The sequence below is a fragment of the Spodoptera frugiperda genome, chromosome 16 (genome assembly GCF_023101765.2).
Source record: "Spodoptera frugiperda isolate SF20-4 chromosome 16, AGI-APGP_CSIRO_Sfru_2.0, whole genome shotgun sequence".
Taxonomy (NCBI): domain Eukaryota; kingdom Metazoa; phylum Arthropoda; class Insecta; order Lepidoptera; family Noctuidae; genus Spodoptera; species Spodoptera frugiperda.
This window is the reverse complement of record NC_064227.1, coordinates 5,019,771-5,034,177: the sequence shown is the minus strand read 5'-3', so window position 1 is coordinate 5,034,177 and position 14,407 is coordinate 5,019,771. Positions and strand designations below refer to the sequence as shown.

At 32.3% G+C, this 14,407-nt stretch overlaps 1 protein-coding gene across 10 annotated transcripts in view; it reads left to right on the top strand.

Moving 5' to 3' along the window:
- The window catches only part of LOC118280644 (uncharacterized), an 86,210-nt gene that overhangs the window by 43,455 nt on the left and 28,348 nt on the right, over positions 1–14,407 (top strand). For all 10 annotated transcript variants that reach the window (XM_050699645.1, XM_035600918.2, XM_050699646.1 and 7 more), the window contains 6 exons: positions 10,805–10,896; positions 11,143–12,061; positions 12,212–12,377; positions 12,453–12,591; positions 12,994–13,098; positions 13,621–13,687. In XM_050699645.1, the coding sequence (XP_050555602.1) occupies positions 11,191–12,061; positions 12,212–12,377; positions 12,453–12,591; positions 12,994–13,098; positions 13,621–13,687 (1,348 nt within the window). In that variant the 5' untranslated portion in view covers positions 10,805–10,896; positions 11,143–11,190. The remainder of the gene's footprint in view (positions 1–10,804; positions 10,897–11,142; positions 12,062–12,211; positions 12,378–12,452; positions 12,592–12,993; positions 13,099–13,620; positions 13,688–14,407) is intronic.

Below are 14,407 nucleotides of genomic sequence, written 5' to 3'. Positions count from 1 at the left end.
CCGTTTTCACAATAAAAATAACTTCACGCCACCTTATTCCACATAACCTTACACGATCACTATTGTATTCAACATACAAATTTAGGTAAGTAGGTGTACAAAATGGCTTGATAAATAATATATCCATAAATATATAACATTAATTATTCAATGCACAGTTCGCGAAGCATTTCGATGTGTCCCGTCTGTCAGATTGTCCTTCAATGACAGGAAAATGGCTGTGGATCAAGTGGAAAACTAATGTTTTAATATTAAAAACATGTCTGACTGTAGACGGCATATCAAGTCATACAGAACCAGTATAACCTGACCGTTGCCTGTGTTGAAAGTTCATACAAAGAGAGGTCTTAATAAAATGGTTTTGTATAGTTCTATGTGTGACTGTGTGTACTTGGTAGACTTCAAGCTAATCGACACTTAAACCACATAATAATTAGGTAACTTTCCGCTTACAATTAATATTGCATTATAGGCTTTGCAGGCAGACAGTGAATTGTCTCTCTGGGTTTTTAATTAGGTTTGTTGTGGAACCATCTTATATTTTAAATAGGTGTTAATTATGGCATACTATCGTACTTAGCGCGTCTGTCGTGATTTGTGATCGGATGTCGCTTGCTACGGCAATCCGAGTTGGGCAGAGCATCGAATAAAATATTATGCGAAAGGAAATATCGAATAAAAAATCGTTACTGAATAAGAGTACTTTATTGTGTAACGTGATTTTCGCAGAACAATGTTTAATTCTTTATTCGAATTTTGACTAGTGATGTAATCAACACCAGTTAAATAAACAGTGTTCTGTTCGAAGTATTAAAAGAACGGCCTATTAGACACTATCGCACATCACTACTAACACTTGACAAATAACTTGCCAAACAATTCCAAACCTTATCCCGTTAACAATAAAACACACGATCCTAACAACAGCCACCCTCCAGTTCCAATTTCAAATTCAAACTTTAAATTACTACAAATTATTACAAATGTAATTTTGCATTTGTTTAAACGCGACATAGACTTTAACACCTTCGGAATAGAATATATAATTGAATGCGTTTTGTTTGTTTGGCTGAATTGTTATGTTGGTGACTGATGTTTTGATACGGGCTGAGTTTCTGAGAAGCAAGTTAAGGTCTCTACACACTGTTAGTAGGTAACAATAACAGTTTTTCGTATTGTTTACATTGAACTCTTTAGTTTTATATTACGGCTGGTCAATTCGCAGATTTGTGCGTAGGTTTTGATATTGAGAATGATGCGGTGGGTCCGGTGTTAGGTGGTCCTTATCTTTCGTATTTTGTGACAAATTAAAAATGTTAATGTATCTATAGGGTGTTTATAATTAGTTTAATTAGTGATTGTATAGCGGCATTACGTGTCGTAATGTGTACCTCTGCCTACCCTTACGGGGATAAAAGGCGTGACGTTGCGTTTTAGCTCTATAGTTTTGAGTTCAAAACTTCAGTTTCGATACAACGATCGCTTTTATCTAGCTAATCGATAAATGTAAATCGATATTCGATACAGTCACATCTGCTAACATTTCGGATCGATCTGACCTTAATAACGTATCGAGATGGATCATGAATCTTGTTGAACTTCGCAAAGAATTTTTATTGAAAAACTTTTGTATAGAAAACGTCATCAGAAGTCATTAACCTTTTATAGTAAAAAAGCTAACGCTTAGTAAATGATTAAAGCTAAAGTAATTAGATATAGCGACAACACGTGGGCTGGCGAGACGCTGAAACGGCATTAACACTCTATTAAATATGACGACTTGAATAATAAAATAATAACACACTCAACACATTGCACAAATTCTTTATGCATTACTGCGACAGTATCCTCTTACATAAACAATACCAAACGTAGCTCTTACCGCGAAACAGATCTTAAACAACGATAGAACAAAAATGGTAATAAAAATCATTATAATTATGGGAACACGAAATTTTCCCGAACAATAAAGGACCGACGTCAATTGGAAACGAATAAAAAATACGAACACATGCCGAACACATTTACATCTCCTAATAAATCTCGAAGCACAAAAATCCTGGTCGAAATGAATAAAGAAAAATAATCACAAAAGCCAGTAGTCGAACCGAAAAAAGAAATTAAAAATTCAAATAAAAGAACGTATTCCTTAAGATAATGCTTATTCATTCCACATTTAAAATCAAATTTTCAAATAAAGAACTCGCGGCGGTCGATCGGGCGTACGTGAGAGTGGGATAGATATACCATGACATATGTATGTTAGAAAGAGTCAGATAGCTTATTATGATTGACAGCTGAGAACGGTTAGCCTTGAAATATTTGAAACATTATATTATTATAAAGTACACTATCTTCGTTAGACACGAGAGCGAAGCGGACATCGGAATTTTTTATATTGATGAAGCTTTTATCTTTGAACTGTATCATAGACATGAAAAGTGCTTTCATATTTTGTAGCTAATGCATTTTATCTATTTACATTCCGAAATCGATTGAAAGTAAATTTACAATACTATAAATCATCATTTCGCATGTTCTGTTTTTCTGTTATTTCGTTGTTTGACGCGGATTATGATGTAGATACTCTATTTCGGCGTTTCCGTTTTCCGTGGTTTCTGCTTGATTGATTTAGAGTTGTTTATTTTCGTTGGTTAATTTTCATTAATTAACAAATGTCCTTGTTGCTCGCGTGTACACTCATTACCGCGTGTATAATGCCGCTAGATATGTCCGACGGCCAGTTTCACCGGAACACGTTTTAAATCATAATTCGAACGTTTTTTTTTTAAGTTTAGAACGTTGACTTTTTAAGTTTTTGTTTTTTTGAGGCTATGTTGTAACGTAAGGGAGGCTGTTCGGCCAGTAGCGGGTTAATGTGTTATGACATCATAAAACAGTAGTTAATATGAGATGTAATGAAGCTATAACCGTAACATAGGAATATATGGCGACGTAAAACTACACAAACAAAATCATAGTCGGCAATAATGTTTATCTCTCAATGTTTGTAATAAGACATTACTTAATTAACTTACGCAATAACTTAAAGAACCCTTCAACCACTGGTGTTAACACTCGCCAATCTTAACGTTGACACATCAATGATTTAACTCCAACGGTTTACTGTTAACCAATTAGAACCTCTAAGGTTAATTACTGTGCAGTCCCATTTATCAACACTGATTAATGTTCAACTCTTAACTCTTTCCAAAAATGTATAAAAACACTCATTTCATATAGAAACTTGATTTCTCCAAAAGGTAAAATATTATCTCGATGCAATTAATTATAAACCCTCTCTAATTTATGTTGGGAATATTTCGAATATCGAACGTTTAGAAAAAAAAACAGTGATTCTATTTTTGAAAAAGAATGTCTATGGTCCAATTAAATCATAAAAGAGTTTTATTTAAACGAGTTTCAATAGGTTGTGTTCGACAAATAAGTGAGAAAGCTTGCGTACGCGCAGTTCCGCTTCTGTAGCGTAGAGCTACGAATCTCGTAGACGCTACGAGACGTAGGCACAAAAACTTGTTTTACCGTAAACTGTCTACGCGAATATTTTGTTCATATAAATTGATTTTTCTGGGGCAAAGCTTTAATGTACTTAAAATACCAAACTTTGTAGCAATATATTTTACTGAAACGATAACATATCTTTGTTATATTTGCTAATTTATATAACCATAATATTATTCATCGTTGTCAATCAAAAACGAAATTTATTACCATATCAAATAAAATGTTGTTTAAAAACCACACCTAAAAAGTCCTCTCTATAAAGCATTCAGTCTAAACTAGCCGGTAACAAATTTCATTCACATTTTGGAAGCGGCATTCGAAATTTGAATATTCAAATGCCGCTAATCGTTTTTATTGGTGACTTTACGGCCTATAACGATCACTTGGAATACGCGCCTTTGAATTATCGATGCGCTCCCGAACTTGACTGAATAGAGACGATATTTAAAATTAGAATGTTTATTCTTTTTTATTTGAATTTAAATATAGAATATAGAGTTGAGAATTGGAATAGTGACTAATGTTTTGAATTGAAAAATGAGGTTGCATTTGATTGCAAAAGCGTTTTTTTTAAGTGGTTTAATCATAGATGATTAGATTTTTGGCTAATAAAATATTAGTATATAAAAACCTAGCATTAACCTTGTTAAGATTTGCACACGAGATAAAATTAAATTACACGTTACTTTACTCATACTCAACTTTCTAAATTATTATTAAAAAAAACCTCAATTACTTACTTGAAAATTTTTATCAGAAAAGTAATCGACTCAATCGATTTTCGTATCGATATTATAATTTAATTAGATCGAGTTAGATGCGTGGGCGCAACTAGTATGTCTTATCTGTTTTCCGTACATAACTCTATAAGCCGCGCACGCGGCTCTGCTTGCGTTGTTAAGTTTTGAATATTTATTCAAATACGTTTTAATTAGACTGGTTGATGTTTTATGCTTATAGTGTCAATTTCTAATAAATGTTCTAAAAATCTTTATTGACAATTATAAACAGAGAATATCTACATTTCTCAGAGCTTAAATTAAAATAAATACTTATTACATTTTATACAATCAAAGTAATTTCATATAATTTGCAAATTACTTTTACAAATATATATTTTTATTACAAATAAACGGTTTTGCCTCAATAAAACGGACACGGGGACGTAGTAATTAGGTTTATTACTACTAAAAACAAAATCGGCAAGTTTTCTATATTAAAATTTATGTGTTTTAGCCACGGGCAAAGTTTTTATATGAACTCACATAATAATTAAGTTTAAAACGTGGGTAGCTTACATATAAATATTGTTTCTATTGATTAAAAATCGCACGCTTGCTGCTACAGATTCTAGATGTTATGTGTGAAGTTTTTAAATTAAATTCTTATTCTAGTCTTATATAAATGTGTCTGGTATTAGCAGATAGTTTGACACTTCTTAGAAATATATAGAGTGGCTAAATGTCTGCAAAATGTGACTTTTTGTGAATTGTTTTATTTTTATTGCATAAACAATACTATGTAGTTCTCTTGTTGGAAAATATCATAAAACAAACTATGTAAACGTAGGCAGGTTTCAATTAAAAAAAGTTTAGTTCTTTAGGCAATAGGTAATAAAGAAAATGATATCATAAAATGTGTTTTTCATTTAATAAAAGATATTATTAAATATGTATATTAAAATACTATTTTAAAAATTGTATCAACAAATAGAGTACCTAATTAAATAAACTTTCAATACCTATTACGTAAAGAATAAGAAGTTATTTTACAAAGACGTTAAGTAGTATTATAAACTTAAAACTTAAGTACCTAACTTTTGTAAATCACTTGCTTGTCATATCGATTGTAAATTAAATAAATAATTACCGAAGTATCATAACGGTTAGCTGTCAGATTAACATTTGCTGATTTAACATTCTAATATCACTGTTAGGCATTTTATATCCTATTACATACGGTCAGCAACGAATTAACAACGAAATTATATTTATACAAAAATAAAACACCCTCTATAACAACATTCCAAGTTCAAATAAATCTAATTCGAATTGCTATGTAATTCTAAATTCAAACAAAAATAAAAATAGATTTATAAAAATGGAATGTACAAAATTCAAATTACGAAATGGCATTCGTTCCGTTTCGGTATTTTTTTTTCGCTACACCGAATTCTGTACGGCCAGCAAGACAAATATTACAGAGTACTTTTTAAAGAAATATGATTAATGACTCTAGTTATGGGTTTTTTGGCTCATTCTGTTCATTTACTCTCGTTAATGTATTTTTATTTGTCCAAACACATTGTGAGGTCTCGTCTTGTAAACGTTTTCTAGACGTTAAGTCTTTGATTTGTATTAATGTTTTATTGTTCGATTTTTGAATAATATTCCAACTGTCATAATACTTGTAGGTACTTAATGATTTTAATATAATCAATGATGAGTTGGAATTAAGGAAAAGAAACAATGACATCATAATTTTTATTAACACATTTTGTAATTTTAGTCAGTTTATTTTTAACTAGCGACCCGCCCCAGCTTCGCATAGGTGCAATGGTGATATATTATGCATGTATTATACATATAAACCTTCCTCTTGAATCACTCTATCTATTAAAAAACCGCATCAAAATCCGTTGCGTACTATTAAAGATTTAAGCAAACAAACAGACATAGGGACAAGGACATAGGTATATTTTTATTTCAAAAATCAAAAAATAAAATAAAAATAAAATAAAAATAAAATAAAAATAAAATCACAAATTGTTTTATAAAAATAAAATATGTAGTAAAAATAAAATTTAATCAAGAATAAAATAAAATAAAAATAAAATAAAAATAAAATAAAAATAAAATAAAAATAAAATAAAAATAAAATAAAAATAAAATAAAAATAAAATAAAAATAAAATAATATAAAAATAAAATAAAAATAAAATAAAAATTGCGTAAAAATATTAATTGTCTGACGCTACACAAAAGCGTTGCAACAAAAACATATATGCGTTCAGTACAAATGGACCTTGACGGTATCTCTAATAAGTCAGGAATGTCGTTTAATTATATCCATTGTTAAATAACTATTTCGTAACACATATTTTAACACTGATTTTGATTTATGTTATACCTACCTTACTATATCTAATTATATCTAAATTATTGTTGGTTTATACACATCTGTATGCCATATGTAGTTTAGTATTGTAATCATATTAAAAACTGAATACATAGTTAGCTTGTTTGTTTCTTTAAACATCCAAATTCCTAATATGCATAGTTCTTATATATTATAGTACCTACACTAGCTAGTCCGACAATCTTCGTACTGCTTTGAAAATGTTTTTTTCAGCACTATGGGAACTTTTAAACCTTCCGACCTCACCCAATTTTCGCCTCTCACCCCCATGCAACTGCAAAACAAGGGGTTACGGGTTCGATTTCTGGGTCGGACAAAGTATTACTGGGCTTTTTACGGATTTTTGAAAATTTCTTAGTAGTAGCACGGAGACTGGTATTGTGTCCAGTATATGGCAATAGGGGAACACCCTATTACATGGGACTTATAACATAAATGGTGAAAAGTGTACATTGTATAGCAGCATTACGTGCCGTAATGTGTACCTCTGCCTTTTGATATTCCCCTTCGAGTTTTCAAAATTAGTTGAAGTCAATATACTTTTTTTATACCTTGCTTCATAAACCTCTAGTCTTTATGTAATTTACAATAACTACCAACCAGATCAGACACAAAGACAAAATCACATTTACTTTTTAATTCAACACACAAACATTACAATTCCATTTTTAAAACTATGTACCTATTACAAAACGAACCCAATCAAAAGCTATTGTTTAACCCAATATAAATTCTAAAGCCTTTTAAATAGGACTCAAATTTCACAAAACCAATGTCAAGTCATAGGTCAAGAATTTATAATTATAATTAATCCGAAATAGAATTAAAACTTTGTCTTTTGCAATCTTTTGTTATCTTTTGTAATTCACAATTACGATCGAAAAGATAACATAGATTATGATTCGGTTATCTTTTTATTTAGTTTTAATGAGAAAATGTAAGTTTTTAGTTGCGACATTTTGCGTCCTTGCCCCTGTGTCACTGTGGAGATAGGAATTAAAGTTATATCAAATATATTATAGTTTCTTTGTCAATACAATACAATGGTTTGTTATTTATTATTGCTCAAAGATCTGAGAGATTCTGAAATATCATCCAATGACTTCTACCAGCTTGGGCGAGACGAGAGGGAGTGTCAGTAAAAGTCTGACACTCCCTCTCGTCGAATCTCACATACCTCTATTTATTATTCGTATTATTTCTTAATTGACTTTCAAATCGAACGCTGAAAGCTGTATTCAGTTAAGATGAAAGTTCTTCCTCCAATAGCCAACCAACAGCCTATCACAACCACAAACCAAAAAAAGAAGAGAAACCCATTTTTTCACCACCACCACCACACACACACAATCTAAATTAAATCATTAAACAAACAACTAGATTCCAATCTAGATTTCAATTTAATCCGTTTCCGCTATACGCGACGCCATCTTGGCCGCCATATTGTATCCCGATCAATATTAATAATGCGCGCGCGCATAACTGCGATCGTTTTATTGTTATTATTGGATATTGTTCCTTCGAAGGCTGTATCCGAAATGGGTGTGCGTTACCTTTAAAGTGGCTGTTAACATCCATGATTGTTTCACTTTTGTCGTCTTATGGGTACTGTAGACCCTTCAATACTGATGATCCTTGTAGTGTTATGGCGTTATGTTATGAGTAAGAGAAAACCGTATTGTGGTCGATTACCTCATTTGAATTGAGTAATAAAATGCTACTTGTTTTAGTATTGATTGTAAATTAGTTTATTTATTATTGTTATTCAGTGTTAAAGTTTATATTTCATTTATATTGACAACAAATCCTTGTTTAGATGTGTTTGTTAATCACACGTGTAATGACGTTCTCAAGGAAATACCCGAATTCTCTATAATTATTATGACTTCTTAAACTTAATACAATCATAACCAATAAGTTAAACATTGTCTACAAAAACCGTTGATTATATAACATCGTACGCCTACAGTGACAACAATATTTTAAACTTTGTAACAAGTTACAAAACATTGCCTCCATTGTTACGACAAACGTATCACAAATATCAATTTTGGAAAGTCTTAGATCGACATATCGATAATATCCCGTCTCTAGTCGCCGCTTGACATCGATAATTTACAACTGTCAACAGTGTCACATGCCTAGTGAAGGGTAAAGGTACCAATAATCGGCCGTGTAGTAAAATTAACAAATATTTGTACAAAAGTATAGCTTTCCGCCTACGGGTTTACCCGCGTTGAATGTTGATGATTTCTAACAAGTATGACTCGATACAGTAAGAATATTAGGAAAAAAAATTACCTATTATATTTTCTAGAAAAGTAAGTACCTAAGTTTCTTTGTCAAATCAGTTCTGTGGTTTCGAACCTTACTCAACACGAACAAATAAACAATCAAAGTATTCCTTTTTATAACCATGTACTAGATTTTATCTATAATTTCCTCTTAAATTCTAGTTTAGTTTTTAAGAGCAAAACAAATGTATTTCGGAAAAACCCATGATTAACAAATTTTGAGGTAAAGGAAGTAAAAAACCAGATTTTTTAAGCTAATATTCCCATTATAACTGCGCAAACGCATTACTAATGGTCTTAGTCTGACGTAAATCTCGGTTTATCACCTGTCAAAACTTTAACAGGGTTTATTGAAACGAAATAAAATAAACAAACGAAACTTAAGAGGTTTTAAAACACAGACCACTGTCATTTTGTTGTTTCATATTTTTTTGTTTACGTTTGAATAAAAGTTATTGAACTGTGACAGTTTGCAAGTATGATCTATAATTGCATTAGCTTTTTAATTTTAGGATATCTTTTTATACAGTTTCCCTAAAAAAATAATACCTAACTTAACTGCAACGAGTCACGGCAAGGTGAACAGTAGTACCTAAAAGTCTATCTAATTTAACTCATTATTAAGTAACTTAACTACGAAAGCCAAAACGATACCTATTACACGTTCAACATTAATTAATATTAAAAACTTATTTACAAGAATGATTAATCCCGTACAACGAAGCTTCAAAACTCGTGTTCATTTAACCTAATGATTTGAGCAGACATTGACGATGATTTTTTATGACAATAATTCAAAAACATGTGCTCTGTTATATTAGATCATTCACTTATTATAATGTTAAAACCGGCGATATTTACGGAGCTTCGAAACTGTTCTGTCAACTCTTCAAATTGTAATATTTTTTGTTGATAGTACTTATTAGTGAAGAACAAGACTAATTGGACGTAACTCTTGTATCAAACTTTTACTAAAATAAATAGAAATAAAGGTAAACATGTTGAGTTCAATGTATAAAAATTCTATTAAAAATAAAATTCAACGAGAATCTATTTATATCAATCGACAATCTACTTTCTAACTCGCTCCTCACATACATCAAACCAGTCAAAAGGCCACAAACTTAACGGCAAAAGTTAAAATAACTCATCCAATTACTTGTCGGCTACTTATTACAGCGATCAGACGTGTACTGTGTAACTGAGATACAAACGTTTCAAAGTCAACGGCCGAAATCAAAATGTAGGGTAAACACACCGATTCTGAGACGTCCCACTTACTTTAACGAGAGATCGATAGTTATTGTGTGACCCACGAACGAAGGCCGTATCTTTGTATTAGTTTTTAATAAGTAATTGTACACCCAAACCACGTTACCAATTTCGTCATGAATACACGTTTTTTTTTCTCGCCTCGCTTCGAGCAATCTCGTTTTCTCGAAAATAGATCTAATATGTTGAATATAATTAATTTCATACCGACTCACTTGATCGATGCGTGTTACTTGATGTGGATTTTTTTTTCGTATAATTATTTTTAAATTACAGCGTATTACGTCAATACGGGCAGAAAACGAAACGTTTTTTGAACAACAAATTGGTTTACGCGAAATTTTGGTGTTTGAAGAATTTTTTGCCTTAATACGTTCCGTGTCTGCGCTGATTTTTAGCTTCTATTTCATTATAAAAGTAATTTTATAGTAATAATATGAAATTAATGACTAGACCACATTATCTATCGTATATTTTATATCCGTGATATGTAATTTTACCCAATTTCGGAACAAACTTGTTTAGCAGTTAAGCTCTTCACCACATTTACTTACACGAGGCTTTTTTTTGTTTCAGATGATGCACAGTTTATTGGCTGATCTTGAAGACTGATTAAAATAATTACTAAGCCAATTAGGAAATGATAGGTCCATGAAGTTTCTCCCCAGGTAACAACAAAATATACTAATAATCAATTTTATTATTTCCAAACAATGAAGAGAAAATTTAAATTCAAAACATTCCACAGTATTCAGCTAATCTTATTGTCAACAAAAGACTATTGTTTCTTCTCAACACATTGTTTCAATTTAAATTGAACGAAAATGAATCACTGTTATGATTGGACGCTAAAATGTATTGAGTTTAAATTTGATTGTTTATATAAAACTGAACGTGTTCGTTTGTCTTCGCAGGACGGACTCGTTTCAGGTTGTGATCCTCGAAAGAGTCCAAATACTGCAATGACTACTGCGATGGCTGCTCACCAAGAATCTATCCACGAGAGACTACAGCCTGCACCTGAGGAACCTTTGTACCTGCACCATGAAGCGTCGTCATGGCCGGAGTCGTCCGACCACCAGGACGAGCACAGCACCGACATGTCCCCATACTACAACATGCCAAAAAGAAACAAGAGAAAGAATTTCAAGCCGCGTTGTGCTCCCAACACTACAGCATTCTCGGACGACTCCAACGGAGCGAACTGTGATGAAACGGGCAGTCCTATCAACGGAAACGATAGAACGACCCCAGAAAATGTCGGCGAAGACGACAAGGACGATGGCAATTACACTAAAATTGGTGTCAAAAACTTCAGTCTCCTTAAAGGTGGCGCAGTTGACCTAAGCAGAAGACTGAGCACTGACTCCAATGAAAACATAGACTCAAATTACCAAAATAGGTTACCGGAGGATAAGAAAGTAGACTCGTTTCAACATTCGTACATACATAGTTTACAAATAAACCAGGGCGCCGAGAGAGATCGGACCGTCCTGAACTTTAGTAATTTACAAAATAAGACGTTTTGTGCCAAAAATCCTTTTGCTATATCTCAACTAATCAAGACTAACTCACCGCCAAGAAGAAGGGACTCAGACTCGGACGAAGATAAGGGTCAGGATATAAATGCAAATGAGAGATTAGAGGAGAACCAGGAGCAGATGGAAACGAATGAGACTCAACAGAATGGTGACGCATCAAATGCTACAAATAGAATATTAAGAGATTACGCCATGAACACCATGAAGGAACTACTCGGAATATACGGATTATCTTCTAATGAAGTCGCTGATGCTATCAGTGGACAGATCAGAGCTTTAGAAGCTCTACAAGGTGAGTTTATAAAACGCAAAAAAACTTCACACTATAATAAAATAGATGACAATAATCGTCTTAGTTTTACGACCGTAAAATTTACAACATAATCATTGTATTTATTTGTTTTTGATGATAACAATATATTAAATTATATTGATTTTGCAGGTAAACCATTTACGCAGCTGCCTTTAGGTTTGAAGAGGCGGCATGATTCTGGAATGGAAGATGGTACTGACAGGAGTATGAGGAGATCCTCATCAGCTACTGAGGATGAGGGTTCCACAAACATTACACCACCGAAAACACCAGACAATGACATTGAGGCTCAGAGGTAACCTCGCAAAGATTCGACCTCTCATTAGAACTTGTAACTTAGACTTGTAACTAATCGTGGAATATTTTTCAGACAAAGAGCGTTGCAGATTATAAACCAGCAGTCAATGAGGCTGTTCAACAGATCTCAAGGTCAAGAGGAAGATGGAAGTGGATCTGATGATGGAGATCAAACTCTTGACCTTAGCGTATCAAGAGATACTGATGGACAGGTTGGTCTATATAGTGAAGTTAAGCAAGGAATTCAAAACACGATAGTAGTAAAACTATTTATAGTAATAAAAAAAAAGATACTATGATGAGAAAATATGCAAATTGTTTAAAGTTTTATTTACCTACATAATTTTATAGCGATCGTCATAATTTTTAATATCAGCACTTTAGGATTCTCGCCATACGGAGATTTATTGGCGTGTTCGCTTCGAGACGGATAAATAAAATACCTATTTGTTCCTTTTCGAGTTCGAGGCGGTTCAATGATATTTAAAGCTCTAAAGTACGATTCTTTGGAATTGACAATAATCCGGACATTGCTTGTATGAATGGTATGCGATTATAATAGAATGTAAAATTAGATATAACAATTGATAACGATGTTTTTTTTTGTTCTCTAGGAACAATCGGCGACCTCGAGCGCCGCCAACAGTGTATCGGAATTTGAGCAACAAAATCTTCTGATGAGGAAAAATTTAGAGGATCTAGCTAATTTACAAATGCAGGTGTGTATTGTTGTATTTAATGGGTCTGTTTGTACAATAAAATTGTTAGATCGAAAATGAATAGAGACGAGATTATGTAAATTACTTTGTGAGAAAAAACAACAGATACAAATTGGACGTTTTAAAACTAGTTTCGCATTTCCGTTTTGTAAATAAAATTGTTTGTGTTAGCCACTGATTTAACATCACACCTGTTGCGGTGAGATGTAAGCAGATGTGTGTTGATAATGTAGTTATTGTATTAGTCTTGATGTAAAATAGAATGACTGTAGTACTAAACAACAGAGCCTAGTCTAGTAACTAGACACAATCCTAGACTTAGTTATAACACTGAGAATTGCTGTTGATATTTGCCTGTAACTGAAATCAAACTTGAAATCGACCGCAAATCAGTAAAAAAATGTTTTTTTTTATTTGTAATCAAATCTAAACTTCATAAGACATCAAAATTTAAACGATACAGTCTAAAACAAACAAGTAAAAGAGTATCAATTAAAAATACAATACTTTTCTTTTTTTTAGGGTTTCTTCCAAAAGCAATCATCAATGGATGCAGATGATTCGCAAGAAAGAAAACTGCAGGCGAGCGGTGAGTTAAAACAAAAAACAAATCATATTACGATCTTTTTAATTACTCTCCGTATCATTCACGAAATAATATCGAAACCGTAGGAATTTTATTAGTATTATTAGAACGATTACTTCGCAAATGATTTATTATACACATAAAAATTAAATTAAAAAATCCTCTTTTAATAAAAAATGTTATTCGATTTTTTGGATACATGGACGGTAATTGGTGCTTTCACCTTACAACTGAGTATAAATTATAATGAATAAACGTTCATTTAAATTGTTTACGGATTAATGGAATCTAGATCACAATTTATCAATAATATATAACAATATTGTAGACTGCCCAGTGCTATTAAACAAAGTGAAATACCGAGTGCCTGCTGGATACCCGCGCAATCGCATCACCCTTCTGTATCCGCCTCCTCGCAGGACTGTACTAGGAGCAAACTCCCCATTGCCGAGACTATGTAGGTTGCTAAACAACTGTGGCGATTTGGTGGACATTCACGCGACGTCATTTGGTCGGTTCCGATCTACGCTGCTAAGACATCTGTCCAAGAGAAACTAAAAAACGCATAAATGTGGGTTACTGTCTCTCTTTATTTTTCATTGTTTTAGTTATTATTATTTTTTTTTCTTAAAAGTCTTTTTTTTGTGTTAATGTGACATACAACAACTGTTTTACTTAGTATTTATATTATATAACAGTAAGGTATAACCGATAATGCTGTAT